The following is a 13501-nucleotide window of genomic DNA, read 5'->3' as shown; positions in this document are numbered from 1 at the left end:
GGGAGTTATTTCACACCTCCAAAAATTTGTAAGACTAAGAACAGTACAAATAGAGCTCAGGTGGCCCGAACAATGCCTGGTGCCTGTGTCCTGGCTTTGCAGCTGTGAACTGTAACTCCGTGGCCTGTCCTCTGAGCTGCCGGGGGCGGTGGGGGGGTGGGGGGGTGAGCGTGCGCGCACAGGCAGTGCTGTCCATGAGACGAAGAATGTGGACAGAGTATTTTTTTTCTGAACCATTTGGGAAGAAGTTGCTTGTATTTATGCTTTTTTTACTTCTAAATACTTCAATGATATTTTCTAAGAATAAGAACTGTTCTCTTACATAACCCCAGTACAGTTATCAACTTCAGTAAATTAAACATTGAGAAAATAACTTTAATTTACAGTCATGACACTCTTGACTCAATAATGTTCTTGATAGGATTTTGAACTTAAAAATGACGTTTTTGTATCTTAAAAACATAAATGTACAGAGAGCTTACATGACACTCAGAGGGTAAAATTGTTCTGATCCTCATCCTCTTAGGAAATATATATTTATATATATATAAAACATTTATACGTGTGTAATATTTACTTATATATGTATGTGAAGTGTGTATTAGAATGTATTTTTACTTTACTTTTAGATAGAGCTAGATTTGAGATGATTTTGTAGCTAACTTGTTGACCTAATTGAGCACAGACTGGCAGTCACGTTTGTATTTGGTTTGCTGAGCACACACATCCGCTCAGACCCCTGGATCTGCAGTGTGTTTACTAGAATGTCCACCCGCTGTCGGTAGCCCACCGCCAGCACGAAACCTGCCCTGCCGTCCCCTGCCGGCCTCTGAACTCTCTAACCAGCTGTCATTCTTCCCATCTGAACGTAGATCCCTCTCACCAGCTCTGGTGCTGTTCCCTACCTTGAATTCCTGTCCAGGTTCGGTGGACTTGACCTAAATATAAATGTTATAAAGCGGTAAGTGGTTTTTTGTTGTTGTTGTTCATACGAAAATGTGAAATTGAAAATGATAAAAGATAGGACATAAAGTCATTAGAGCTAATCATGTCGACAGATGTGTATGGAAGACATGTTGGTAGTTTGTCCCTATAGAATATAATGGAGTTAATCCTCAGTCAAAAATTTATTTCAGCTTCCACCACTGGCCCGTGGGAGAGACAGGCTGCTGAGATGAGCGCGGCGTGGGCTGCAGGGAGCCTTCTGGCTGCGAGCGCACAGGATGAGCTAGCGGATTTGCCAAATGACTACCCCCTGAGCCCCACTGAAGACGAGAGGGACAATGATGGAGAACGAAAGCATGAACAGCTTCTGGAAGCCATCAGTTTCCTTGATGGAAAGAAGAGGTGGAAATTGGCTGAGAGATCTGAGGCTAGTCTGAAGGTGTCCGAGTTCACTCTCAGTGCTAAAGGGTCAGGAGAAAGGCTAGTCCTTTCCGATCTGCTGGAGCCCTTTAGAGCTTCACCCTCACTGGCCACTGTGAGAAAGCAACTGAACAGAGTCAGCGCAAAGAAGACTGTGGAGGTACCCTTTACCCAAGAGGAGGCTGAGCGAGCCCACAGAGAAGCGGCATTCCGTGAAGCCTCCCAGGCCCTCTCCAGGTGGGACCCTGTCGTGCTGAAGAACCGACGGGCGGAGCAGCTGGTTTTCCCCCCAAGGAAGGAACAGGCGGCCTTTGCTCCCATGGAACATGTGCTCAGCGGCTGGAAGGCAGGAACTCCCCTGGAGCAGGAAGTTTTCAACCTCCTCCATAAGAACAAACAGCCAGTGAGAGACCCTCTGCTGACTCCTGTGGAGAAGGCCTCTCTCAAAGCCATGAGCCTGGAAGAGGCGAAGAGGCGCCGAGCAGAGCTTCAGAGGGCCCGGGCCCTGCAGGCCTACTACGAGGCCAGGGCTCGAAGAGAGAAGAGAATCAAAAGCAAAAAGCATCACAGAGTTCTGAAGAAAGGAAAGGCCAAGAAAGTTCTAGAAGAGTTTGAAAAGCTGTGGAAGGTCAACCCTACTGCCGCACTGAAAGACCTGGGAAAACTCGAAAAGGCCAGAATGATGGAGCGAATGAGTCTTAAGCACCAGAACAGTGGAAAATGGGCAAAGTCAAAGGCAATTATGGCCAAATACAACATGGAGGCTCGCTGGGCTCTGCAGGAACAGTTGGCCAGGAACAAAGAACTGACACAGAAACTCCACGTGGCCTCCGGAAGTGAGGAAGAGGAAGGAGGTACGGAAGAAGAGGGTGACATCCTTGTCCCTGGTGTGGTGGGTAAGACACAGGTGACAGTAGATGGACCTAACCCCTGGATGGTCAGGAATTGCTCTGGGGCCACAAAAGAGGCTGAAAGCCAGAAGGAGCCCAAACAGTGTCTGGAGCCCAAACAGTGTCCAGAGCCCATGGCCGACGAGGCTCCTGAAAGTGAAGGAGAAGGAAGACCAGTGGCAGAGGAAGTTTTATTGAAAGAATTTGAAGAAAGACTATTGCTCAGGACAAAGTCTGGACTCAACAAGGACGCCAGGCCAGTGGGCAGACAAGAAACAAAAGATTCTAGCAGTCAAGAGGTGCTGTCTGAATCGAGGGCACCATCTCAGAAACTCAGTGTGGACCATCATCCATCCAGGAAGCAAAACATGGGCCCGGTAAAGACAGTTTTGCCCGTCCAGAGAGAAGGCCCCCCCGGGGAAGAAGAGGAGCCCTGGTTGCTGCAGAGGCCAGAGAGAGCAGGGGCTCTGGAAGAGCCAGAGGAGCGGGACGAAGGAGGATGCTTTCAGGACAAGGAGCTTCCCAGGCCTGCGCTGCCAAGGCAGCAGCTGGGGAGGAAGCCGGATGGACGGCCTGGTGCTCCCAAGGGGAAGGAAAGGAAGGAGCTCATGATCGACCTCCAGAGCATCCTCACCACCAGATCTGCTTCCGCGAAGTCCTTAGCTGTCCTCATGACCATGGAGGAGCTGGAAGGTGAACGGGAGAGAGATCACGAACAAATGATAAAGGAAGCTTTTGCTGGGGACGATGTCATCAGAGACTTCTTAAGAGAGAAGAGGGAAGCCGCGGAGGCAAGTAAGCCAACAGACGTGGACTTGACTCTGCCTGGCTGGGGCGAGTGGGGCGGTGTGAGCCTGAAACCCAGTGCCAAGAAGAGACACCGGTTTCTCATTAAAGCCCCTGAGGGTCCACCCAGAAAAGACAAGAACCTGCTGAATGTGATTATCAGTGAGAAGCGAAACATCCATGCAGCAGCTCACCAGGTACGGGAGCTTCCATACCCATTTACCCACCATCAGCAATTTGAAAGGACCATCCAGACCCCGATAGGGTCCACGTGGAACACCCAGAGGGCCTTCCAAAAGCTGACTATGCCCAGGGTCGTCACCACAGCAGGCCATATCATTAAGCCTATAAAAGCAGAGGGCGTGGGCCTCTGGTCTTCCTCAAGGCTGGACCTCTCTGACCTACAGAGGAATCCAAAACGACTCTCCAGACGTCACCGAAAACAGCTGAAGAAAAGCTCCCAGCATTGAGTTGCCCAAGGAGTGACATCCTGGGGCCCAGAACCAGGAGCGCTGACTCGCTCCCGCGTTGGCCCAGCGTTGGCGCGGCTTTGCTCTGACCTCAGTGCCAGTCCACGCTGCCCAGCACGCTGTGGGGGTAGTGAAGCCGCATTTTAGAAATAAAGGCATTTGCATCTGTTAAAAATGTTTAGAAAAGATTCTAACATCTATATAGCATATTTTTCAGAATAATAGAAGTAATACTATATTAAAAAATGGAAACCTAGAAAATTAAAATCAGATTAACATATTATATGCAATGTATTTCAGATTTAGAAATAATTTTAATTTTGTAGTAAAAACATTAACATACCAAATTTAAAGTTTGTTAATTTTTATATAATTTAAGTGTCTTTCAATGGAAGGTGATTATATTTTGGTAGCTAGAAGTTAAATATTTTTAAAAAGATCTTTGAATGGGCTTCTTTGTATTTCATAGCTTTAGCATAAGCCTGGGGCTCATTTGCTTTTTCTGCAAAATGGGAGTGTTAAAGTATGAACTTCAGTTCTGTTTCATCTGTAAAGTTTTTTCATTATAGTGTGTGATTTAGGAAATACTGTTTTAGTAAAAAAAAAATTCAGATTGTCTATTCTAAATGAGTAAGCATCGTTTTCTCAGGAATTGTATCAATTTGGTCCTGAAATAGCAAATTTTGGTATCGATGCGCTCATGACTGACTCCATCGTGGGTGCAGCTGAGCTGGAGGAATTAGTGCAGCAGGAGGCGGGGGGATCGGGGAGCTGTCGTCCAATGGGCATAGCGTTTTGGTTTTGTAAGATAACAAAGTTCTACCGACCTGTTACACAACAATGTGAATTTACTTAATGTTAATAAACTGTACTTTCAAAAATGGTCAAGGTGGTAAATGTTACGTGTTTTTTGTTTGTTCTTTTACCACAGTTAAAAAAGGAAGAATTAGTGTAGTAGATCCAACAAGGCTGACAAAGTAGTGTCTCCTTCATGACCCGGAACTTCTCTGTGCTCTGTTTAGTTAATGCTCAGTAAGTGGGGGACTGAGATAATTTCCAAGGCCATTCAAAAGAGTGATTTATTGTTTTATAGACTGCATATTTATGCTCTTGATCCAAAGCCATCCCCATTAGGGATGATGTTGAGTGGACAGTAACCTAATTTGACTTTTTTTTTTAAAAAAAGGTAAACAACTGAAAGGTAAACACTGAAAACTGGAGAGTTCTTTTTTCTTAAATTATGAAACATCAGCCTAATTAATTTGAAATTAAAAGTTACTCTTTAAATATAAAAGGTTAAACATTTAAACTAAGTTTGAAAGATTTCTGACATAGAAGAGAAGCTGAATTTTCTTTGTTGAAGATGATGCATTACAGTTAATGGAGACTCCTCTTTCTAGTAATATGGTGGGTTATATTCATGAACAGCTCTTTCACTGGAAACAACAAAAATGCTGGATAAAAATGCTGGGATCCAAAGAAGTGAGTATTCTAAAAAGGCAACTATTGCCTTGAGGGTATTGGCCAAAGCCTGGTGAATTTGTGTGTCAGTTTTGTTGTCTCTTTGGAGTAAAGGGGACAAGGGACAAAGCCTAGAGGGTCTGCCCAAGGTGGAGGGACCTAATAGAAGATCAATGCATACATACAAAGTGTGGACACCTGTACCTTCCCTAAGGATAAGTGACAGACATAAACCAGCATCACAGAAGGGCACAACAAGGAAAGCTACCTGTTTTACCACTGGCATTGGGTGAATAGGGGAAAAACTGCAATTACAAGTTGATGTTCATTCAACTCTGTGCCTGAAATAATGCTATCTGTGTGGTCTGAAAAGTCTCAGTCTGGGGATTTACTTACAACTTGGAATGGGTATGCCCTTCTGTTAGAAATACATCTTCAACCTAGCCCTTAAAGAATTTCCACAGATAAAGAAAGTACCAAGTAATGTCAGACCACAAAAGAAAATCTTGAAAACCTATGAAGAGAAACAATGTGGATATAAAACCAGCAGAAATGATAGCCAGGAGAATATTGGAACTATCAGATAGAGAATCTAAAAGTAGTGTTTTAATGCTTAAAAAAATGAAAGAATAGATTCAACATATGGATATGAAAGAAGAGGTAATATAATTTGAAGAAGTACAAAATGAAACTTCTGGTACTGAAAGGTACAATAATGGTAGTTATAGAATTCATTGGATGGGTGAAAATAGTGGATTAAACACAGCTGAAAAGAGCATTAGTGGAGTGGATAATAGATCTGAAGAAATTACCCAGAATGCAGCAAAGACAGAGATACAAAATATGGAGGAGAGAAGTAAGACACATGAAAGATGGGAAGAAAAGGCCCAATATACTTCTTACTGGATTTATAGATATATAAGAGAACGATTAAGACAGACAATATTTGAAAAGATAATGGCTAAGAATGTCAAGCCAGATAATAAAAAGAAATGCCTAGATAATATCACAGTGAAACTACAGAACATTAAAATCACAGTGAAAATATTATATACTTTGAGGAGAAAAAGTGAATTGATTTCAGAGGAGTGACAGACTGGCAGTCCCGCAGTGACAAGGAAAGGTATAAAGGGTGGCAGAAATCTCTCCAGTGTGCTGAAACAAAGCATTTGTCACTTGAGAATTCTGTACCATACAAGGCCCAGCATAAATAATGCCCTTTTTTAATTACAAAATCTTTTTTTAAAATAAAATCATAAGCGTGTAATTCATAACATTAACAATGTCACACTCAAGCACACCGTATGACGTTTTAGGTGAAATGTTCAAATTAAAACTATAAATTATTACACACATGTTGCCCTACCAAGCACACTCAAGCAGGCCTGCCTTCTGCCGGACTCTATTCGTTAGAGCAGGAATGAGCGCTTCTCCTCTGGGAATCCCTGGAACCCTCCCTTCCCATAGCTTTGCCACAGCTATGTCATCCACTGATAAGAGGGTTTTGGAAAAGGGAGAAGTAGCCGGCCCCTCGGCCCATGATGTGGAAGGTTACCTTTCAACTAGATCTTCTGTACTTTCTTCATACTGACTTGTATAAAGTAACAGGCAGCCTTAGCAATCCTTGAATTGGAAGCTCATTAGACCTGGGATGAATCTCAGGACATGAACAGTGCTGCAGTTCAAATTCCCTGAATTTGTGGTGGCGGGACTTACTATTTGTGGTCACAGGTCTTCCCTTTTGGAAATACAGTTTGAGAGGTCCCATTCTGTATCAGCCAACACTCGATGCCCTCACCACATGAGAAAGTTCTGGAATGTCCGAGAGCGTTTGGTTCAGTTGGAAGCAACATGGAGATTGGAGAGGACATTTTCCTTGTTAAAGACCTCTATGACCTGGAACGATATCAAAAAGTCTGTTCCTCTGAGGATAAGGAAGCTGGTAAGGACAAGACGTGGAACTGTTGTTGAATCTAGCAGGGAGGACTTCACATCGTTTATAGTAATGGTAGTATCATCATCAACCCTTCAGAAACATCCAAGGAATCATTCTACTTAAAATGAGTAGATTGAATCTTTTTTCCCCCGATGGATATGTAGGACGTTTCTGCATATGGACTGAATGTCTTCTGCATATCGCATAATCCGAATGGCACTCAGCACAAAGCTACCTTCCTGAAGGACAGCTGCAATAGTCAATGTGCAGAGCAATCACAGCATCTTAGGGGAAGTGTCTAAAAGCTTTCTGAGCACCACACAAGCAGATTCACACCAGAGGTCTGAAGAAGGACTTACTAAAGAGCCTGAGAATCACAGCGAAGCTTGCTCACAAAGGCCAGGTAGCGGCTGTTAGGGCTTTAGTTGGCAGAGCAGGTGAGAGGCTGATTCTAGCAGGTAGACGGTGGTAAAGAAAATGGGGAGAAAGAAGGCTCTGGGCCCTGAGAAGTGGGGTTTGGGAGGAAAAAGATCATGTGCTACCAAGAAACAAGCAGCTCAAGAAACTCCAGAAGGAGATGGATACAAAAGAAGCCTCTGCGCAATGCCTTGAATTTGTATACCTAAAGGTCACTTCAATTTGGACAGCTTATTGGGATTTCTGAAGATTAAAGACAAGGTAAAATCAGTGGGAAACATTAAAAAAATGAAGACTGAGGGTAAAATGAAAACATTTTTAGACAAAAAAGCTGTTTATCTCCTGCATAGCTAAAGGCAGAAGAAATGCGATCGAGGGCAGCCCTCTGTGATCAGACCCCCAGCAGGTGGGGACTCTCGCTGCTCTCCTCTGTCCCCTGTGCTCCAAACCCAAGGCTGCCTTGGTGTTACTGTGTGCGGGCCTTTGACAAGTTGTCCCCCCTGCTTGCAGAGCTTCCCCCGTAGGCCACTGCCCACACCCTTGGGTTAATACTCCATGTGATGTCTGTCCAGAATGTGAGCTCCATGAGGGCAGGGACTTTTACCGGTTCTGTTGTTTGGTATATCCCAAGCCTCTAGGGCAGTGTTTGGCACATAGTAGGCGCTTACTACATAATTATTGACGAAATGGATGGAAAAACTGCAATGAAAACCAGCAAACAAACAACACCCATAGGCAGCAACCTGAATGAATCTCATGGACATAATAAATGAGGCATAATATTGAATGAAGGAACAAGAAACAAACATGACATTCAAAAAAGATGTTGAACTGTTTTTTTTTTTTTAGGGACACAGACCTAGGTGGTAAAATTTTAACCAAATAAAAGGAAATGGCATCTTCAACACTAGGAGAGCAGTTACTACCAGGAGGTAGGAAACATTATGATTGGAGAATGGCAGATGGGGGGCTTTTTGTATTTGGCTTTGATTCTTGATTTGGGTAATTGTTAAACAGGCATTTGCTTTAATTATAATTAAACTATGCATATGTGTTGTGTGTACTTTTCTGCAAATGGGTTTATTTCATAATAACAAATTAAAGCTCAAGGAATTTAATTAGCAGATTAGACACAGCTGAAGAAATAGGTGACCTGAGAGATCGGTCAAAAAAAATTAGCCAGAAAGCAGCACAGCGACGTAGATGTACTAGGAATTCTGTGAAGAGAGGGTGAGGGATAGGGTGGGGACAATACCCAAAGAAACAGTGGCTGAGAAATTTCCAGAACTGATGAAAGGTACTACCCTGCAGATTCAAGAAGCCAAATCTCAAGCAGGATTAAAAACAGGAGTAGTAACGGAAACTCAAAGACAAAGCCACACGTCGGCATTTAGACAGAAGTGACTTCCGAGCAGTAACAATGGAGACCAGGAGAGAATGGATTAATCACTGCTATGTGTTGAAAGAAAATCGCTGCCATTCTAGAACTGTGTAGCTAATGAAAGTGTGTTTCAGCTTTTCCAATGCTGAAATGAAGACACTCTCAAACAAAGGTGGGTCCAGCCCCCAACAGACCCAGTAAAGCAGTTCTCAGGTTGAGTTTCCCATAGAAGGAACTGATCCCAGACAGAAGGTTGGAGGTGAGGGGAGAGGGAAGGAAGAGCAGAGACGGCAGCAGATGCGTGGTGAACTCAGCGTCTACTGATGACAGGAAACACAATTGTAGGAAATAACGATGGCTTTTGGAATTTAAAAATAGAATTGGATTGAAATACAGGATAGTGGTAGTATTACAGTTGAGAGGAGGGACTGGAATTCAATGCTCTAGAGTTGTTACATTGTCCAGGAGGAAGATACAAGTTTGATTCGCTTAGACTCTGAAAAGTATGCAGGTTGTACTTTACAGAGCAACTCTTACAAGATTAAAAACTGAGAAACTCACAGACTTACAGAGGCAAAGCAATAGAATGGTAAAAATGGGATCAACCAGCCCAAAAGAAGGCAAGAAGGCACAGAAGGAGCAGGACAAACGGGAAACCTAAATATATCAGTATCTATGATAAATGTTCCACTTTTAAAGCAAAGGTTGACTAGATAACAAACAGTACAATTTGCTAAGGGGAACACCAGGACATGTTTATAGAATGGTTAAAACGAAAAGGTTTAAAAAAAAACAACAAACCATTCCAATGAATACCAAAGAAAGCTGACGTCACAGCGTAACATTGGACAGTGGACTGGGCTCTCTGGAAACAGACACTGAGACGGCATTTGGGCTGCACCGTGTGGGCCAGGAAAGACACCGTGAAGAGAAGGGGCAGAGCAGGGCCGGCAAGGTGAGTCGAGCCCCCTGTGATGCAGCTGACAGGCCTGGCCCCGCTGCGGGGAGGGGCGCGGGGCGGGGGTGGGGGGAGAGCCTGCCGGGCTCGGCACAGGCCCTGCGGCGTTTCTTCAGCTGATTTGAATGCGTACACAGGCTTTTGTCTGATTTTTATCCTTTGTGTCCTAAACACGTTACAGATAGTGTTTTCAATTTAACACATAATTAAAACTATTAAAATATGACATTTAACAGAATGGTAGGACTGGATTCTCGGCAAGGTGCCATCTTTAATCTGGGCACCGCTGGGCCTGCTTCCTCCTAGGCACAAGGAGGTCAACCTCTGCCTGAAATGCCCCGAAGGTGGCCCCCACCCTCGCGCGAAGCCCAGATTCCTCACCACGGCCCCCAGCACCACGAGCTGGCGCCTGCCCCAGCTCCAAGTGCACCGTGCCCTCTGCCTGCCCCGCTGGGCTGCACACTGCGCCGTGTTGCCTTTGCTTTGCGGCAGAGCTTCTGCCATGGACGGCTCCTGGCTCCTCAGCTCGTGGGTCCTGCTGTCCCCACATCAAGAAGAGCTGTTCTGCCTTCCGCTCATCTTCCATCCAGCACCGCGATTTCCTTCCCAGCACCTACTGTCACTGCAACACCTGTCTCTCGTTTGCTTATTTCCTGTCCATCGCTGTCACCAGCACCAAGCGTGTTTGAGACTGGGAACAGTGTCCCGGGCACCACGGCAGCCCAGGCCTGGGCGTAGGTGGCTGGATAAGTGGTGTGACCTGGAGGACCAGTGTGCCCCTCTTGTTCCGCAGGCCATGCCAGCCCTCTCAGTACGTCCCAAAGAGTGGCTCTCTGGTGATCTCTGCAAAACTGGGTCGTGGTTAGTGCCGGCTCAAAAGCAGTTAATAAAAAAACAACAGAGCCAGGAGTGGCGCAGACACCCATCTGCCATAAAGTCACTTACGAGTGGCTGGGGTGCCCAACTGCGTGAACGGGGACCGCGAGGTCAGGACACAGTGCAGCGGCAGAAGGGGTAGGGGTGGGCTCAGAAGCCAGGCCGCCTGGGCCTGCGCCTGGCGCCACCTCTTCCTCACGGGCAACCGCAGACTCCTCTGTCTCCTCCACACACGGGGATGAAGACAGCCCCTGCCCAACAGGGTTGTCAGGAGGATGGAATGAGGTGGGCGTGGCTACAGGAAGTGCGTGCTGCGTGTGGGCGCTGCTTACTCCAGGCCCCTCACCCCTCGGAGGAGTAAATGCCACGGGCCGGAACCCGAGGCGGGGAAGAAGCTAAGTAATTAGCCCACGGTCAGACCTCTGGCCGATGGTAACGCATAAGAAATATCTCACATTTAAAAATATATTCTTTAGAAATCCTAATCATTTGGATCTCTGAATGTCCTGCATAAACATTTATTTACTTGGTTCAAACATTTTAATATGTTTTCATTTTTGTTTTTAAGGGGCAGTGGAAATGAAATGAATGGCTCTCGGACCTTGAAAGAACTTGAAATCCAAGTAGGAGAAAAGGTAATAGAGATCTTTTAAAATCCTCCCCCGCCCTTTGTCAGAAGTCATTGTTAGCAGAGGTAGACGGTGCAACAGGAGCCACGTCTTGTCTGTGTTCTCTTGTCAAAGTGGCCTGGCTAAATAGATCTCATAACAAGCCCGCGTGCTCACGCGCTGACCGCTCCCTGCGTGGCAGCTCGCCGACCAAGGACACCGCCAGAAGGCCCGAATAATGAGCCCTTTGTATTAACTTTCGATCATTATCAGGAGGGCAGCCCTTTCTGTTTTCATCTAACACTGAAGCAAGGTTTTCTGTAAAAAGAGAAAACAACCACTTTTCAGCAACAAATACCAATCAAGTGTAGCAGGTGAAAATACCCAGGCAAACTCACAGTGGCCTGTATTGAAGGGTCAAGTCATTTAGCCACTAGGGCTGCGACGCGGGGTTAGGAAAGGAGCATATAGCTTTCGCTCCTGGATGCTGATTATGGTTGGATGTCACAGTGCGTACAGCTCGGGAGAGGTGGGGGGGACACGTTCGTGGCATTCTGGGGTTGGAATCAGACCTCGTTTTAAAATGCATTTGAACCTGTCACTTCCATGAGCAGTTTGAGAATCATGGCTTAATTTATTTGATGCAATATGTTAGTTTGAAATGTGACACATTTTCTTTCCTTTCTGAACTCTTCTGAGATTTTCATACATTTGAAAATCAAAAATAGCCAGAAATCCACAAAATATTTGTCTAAATTCTCCCGGTTGACGCTGTGAACATGAGGGCATTCATGATTAAGCATCATGTGCTCCTAGAAACCCCGTTCGCCATAGTTGACATTGGCAGGAGCCTGCTGTATTTGCTTCCTCTACTGTGGTCAGTTGTTATTCTGTAAGAAATACCTACTCTGATGGGTATTCTTGATGGTATACACCTCTTGTCTTCTCATAAATGATGTTAATCAGGAAATTCTCTCAGGAAAGTCAACTGTCCATGGCAGGCCTATCAACATAAATCCCGTTATGGGTGAGCAGTGCAGCACAGCGGTTAGTGCGGGGCGTCCGGACGGACGGCGGGGTTGTTCCGGACTGAAAGAGCAGGGAGGCGGGGAGGGGCTGCCCGCGCTCGCTGACCGCTCGCCGACCGCTCGCCTCGTCCTTCTTTCCCCAGCCCCCGCTCTAACCCCGTCCATGGGGGACGCCCTCCTGTGGGTTGAGTGTCAGTTTAAAACCAGTGCAGCTTTTTTGCTCAACTTCTGGTGAGAACAAAAAGGTGACAGTGAAAGGCGGAGGAACAAGGGATTGAGGTCACCCTGCGTCCCCGGGCAGGGATTTCTCGGTCACGCATTCTGGCCAGTGGGGACTGCGGCCCGATCCTCCCCAAGCCCCCACCCTGGACAGGTGGGTGCAGTGGGACCAGACTGACCTGGGGTCCCTGTCAGACCCGGGTTCCTGCCTTAGGCTCTGCCACCTTCCAGCCAGGTGGCCTTGGGCACGTCCTTGTCATTGGCTTTCTTCATCTGTTAGAGGGGGTAATAATGCCCACCTGGACATGTGGCTTGAAAATGTCCAGTAGCAAAGCTGCCCTGGAATATCCTGGAATGTCCTGGAAAGCTCGGGCGACGCAGCTATCATTGTGATGATTACTGCAGCTTCCTTGGACATCCAGGAGTCTTCTCCCCTCCCACCAACCCGAAAAGGAACAGGCAAACCGAGCACACTCCCCAACCGTGTGCTGTGTGCAGCGTGCAGCGGCGCACTTCCAAGTTCCACGCAAGCCCCGCGAACGGCCCAGGCGAGGGTGCAGAGCCGAGAGGAGTGCCGCCGCTGGGTGACGGCCGCGGTCCAGGGCTGGAAGAGCGCTAAGAGCTTTGTTTAAGTGGAAGTCCCCGTGGCTCGCTGGAGCCGAGGATGCGCACTGAAGCCCCCGGTGGTGGGACCCAGCCTTCGTCCAGTGCTGGTGTGGTCTAGCTTTTCTAACCCAACAAAGAATTGGCAGCTGGCACCCCAAACCGAGCGAACCCCAGTGCTTGTTTTTCCCAATTGCTTTCTTGGGCAGCGGGCTCGACCCAGCAGCCGGGTCCTCAGCCTCCCTCTTCCGGTGCATGTAGGCCCTCCGACACATGCTCACGGTCACGCTCGCTGCCCACCGACCCCGCAGCTCTCTGAGCCTGGTCGTGTCCCTCCATCCAGCGCAGGGCAGGCCCTCTCCGGACCCCGCTGCTCCCGGCTGCATAAGAAGGGGCTGCTGCATGACCCCCTGGGGCCCTGGATTTGCGGGGAGAGGAAGCTCTGGATGCCCATGGGGTGCTCAGGGCGTTGTGCCTAGGCTCCGGCCGGCCCTGGCCCCGGC

At 46.9% G+C, this 13501-nt stretch overlaps 2 protein-coding genes across 2 annotated transcripts in view; both read left to right on the top strand.

Moving 5' to 3' along the window:
- The window catches only part of EFCAB6 (EF-hand calcium binding domain 6), a 163029-nt gene that overhangs the window by 19917 nt on the left and 129611 nt on the right, over nt 1-13501 (top strand). Inside the window, exons 4-5 of the mRNA XM_054582574.1 lie at nt 873-961; nt 11109-11175. Coding sequence (XP_054438549.1) covers nt 873-961; nt 11109-11175 — 156 coding nt within the window. The remainder of the gene's footprint in view (nt 1-872; nt 962-11108; nt 11176-13501) is intronic.
- On the top strand, nt 1143-3511 carry LOC129077957 (U3 small nucleolar RNA-associated protein 14 homolog A-like). The gene has a single exon (XM_054582575.1). The coding sequence runs from the start codon at nt 1175-1177 to the stop codon at nt 3509-3511; it is 2337 nt and encodes a 778-aa protein (XP_054438550.1). The 5' UTR covers nt 1143-1174.

The sequence above is a fragment of the Pteronotus mesoamericanus genome, unplaced genomic scaffold (genome assembly GCF_021234165.1).
Source record: "Pteronotus mesoamericanus isolate MK-2021 breed Mesoamerican mustached bat unplaced genomic scaffold, CSHL_Meso_final contig_702, whole genome shotgun sequence".
NCBI classification, from domain to species: domain Eukaryota; kingdom Metazoa; phylum Chordata; class Mammalia; order Chiroptera; family Mormoopidae; genus Pteronotus; species Pteronotus mesoamericanus.
Note: the sequence above shows the minus strand (reverse complement) of the source record. Positions and strands in the feature narration are given on the sequence as shown.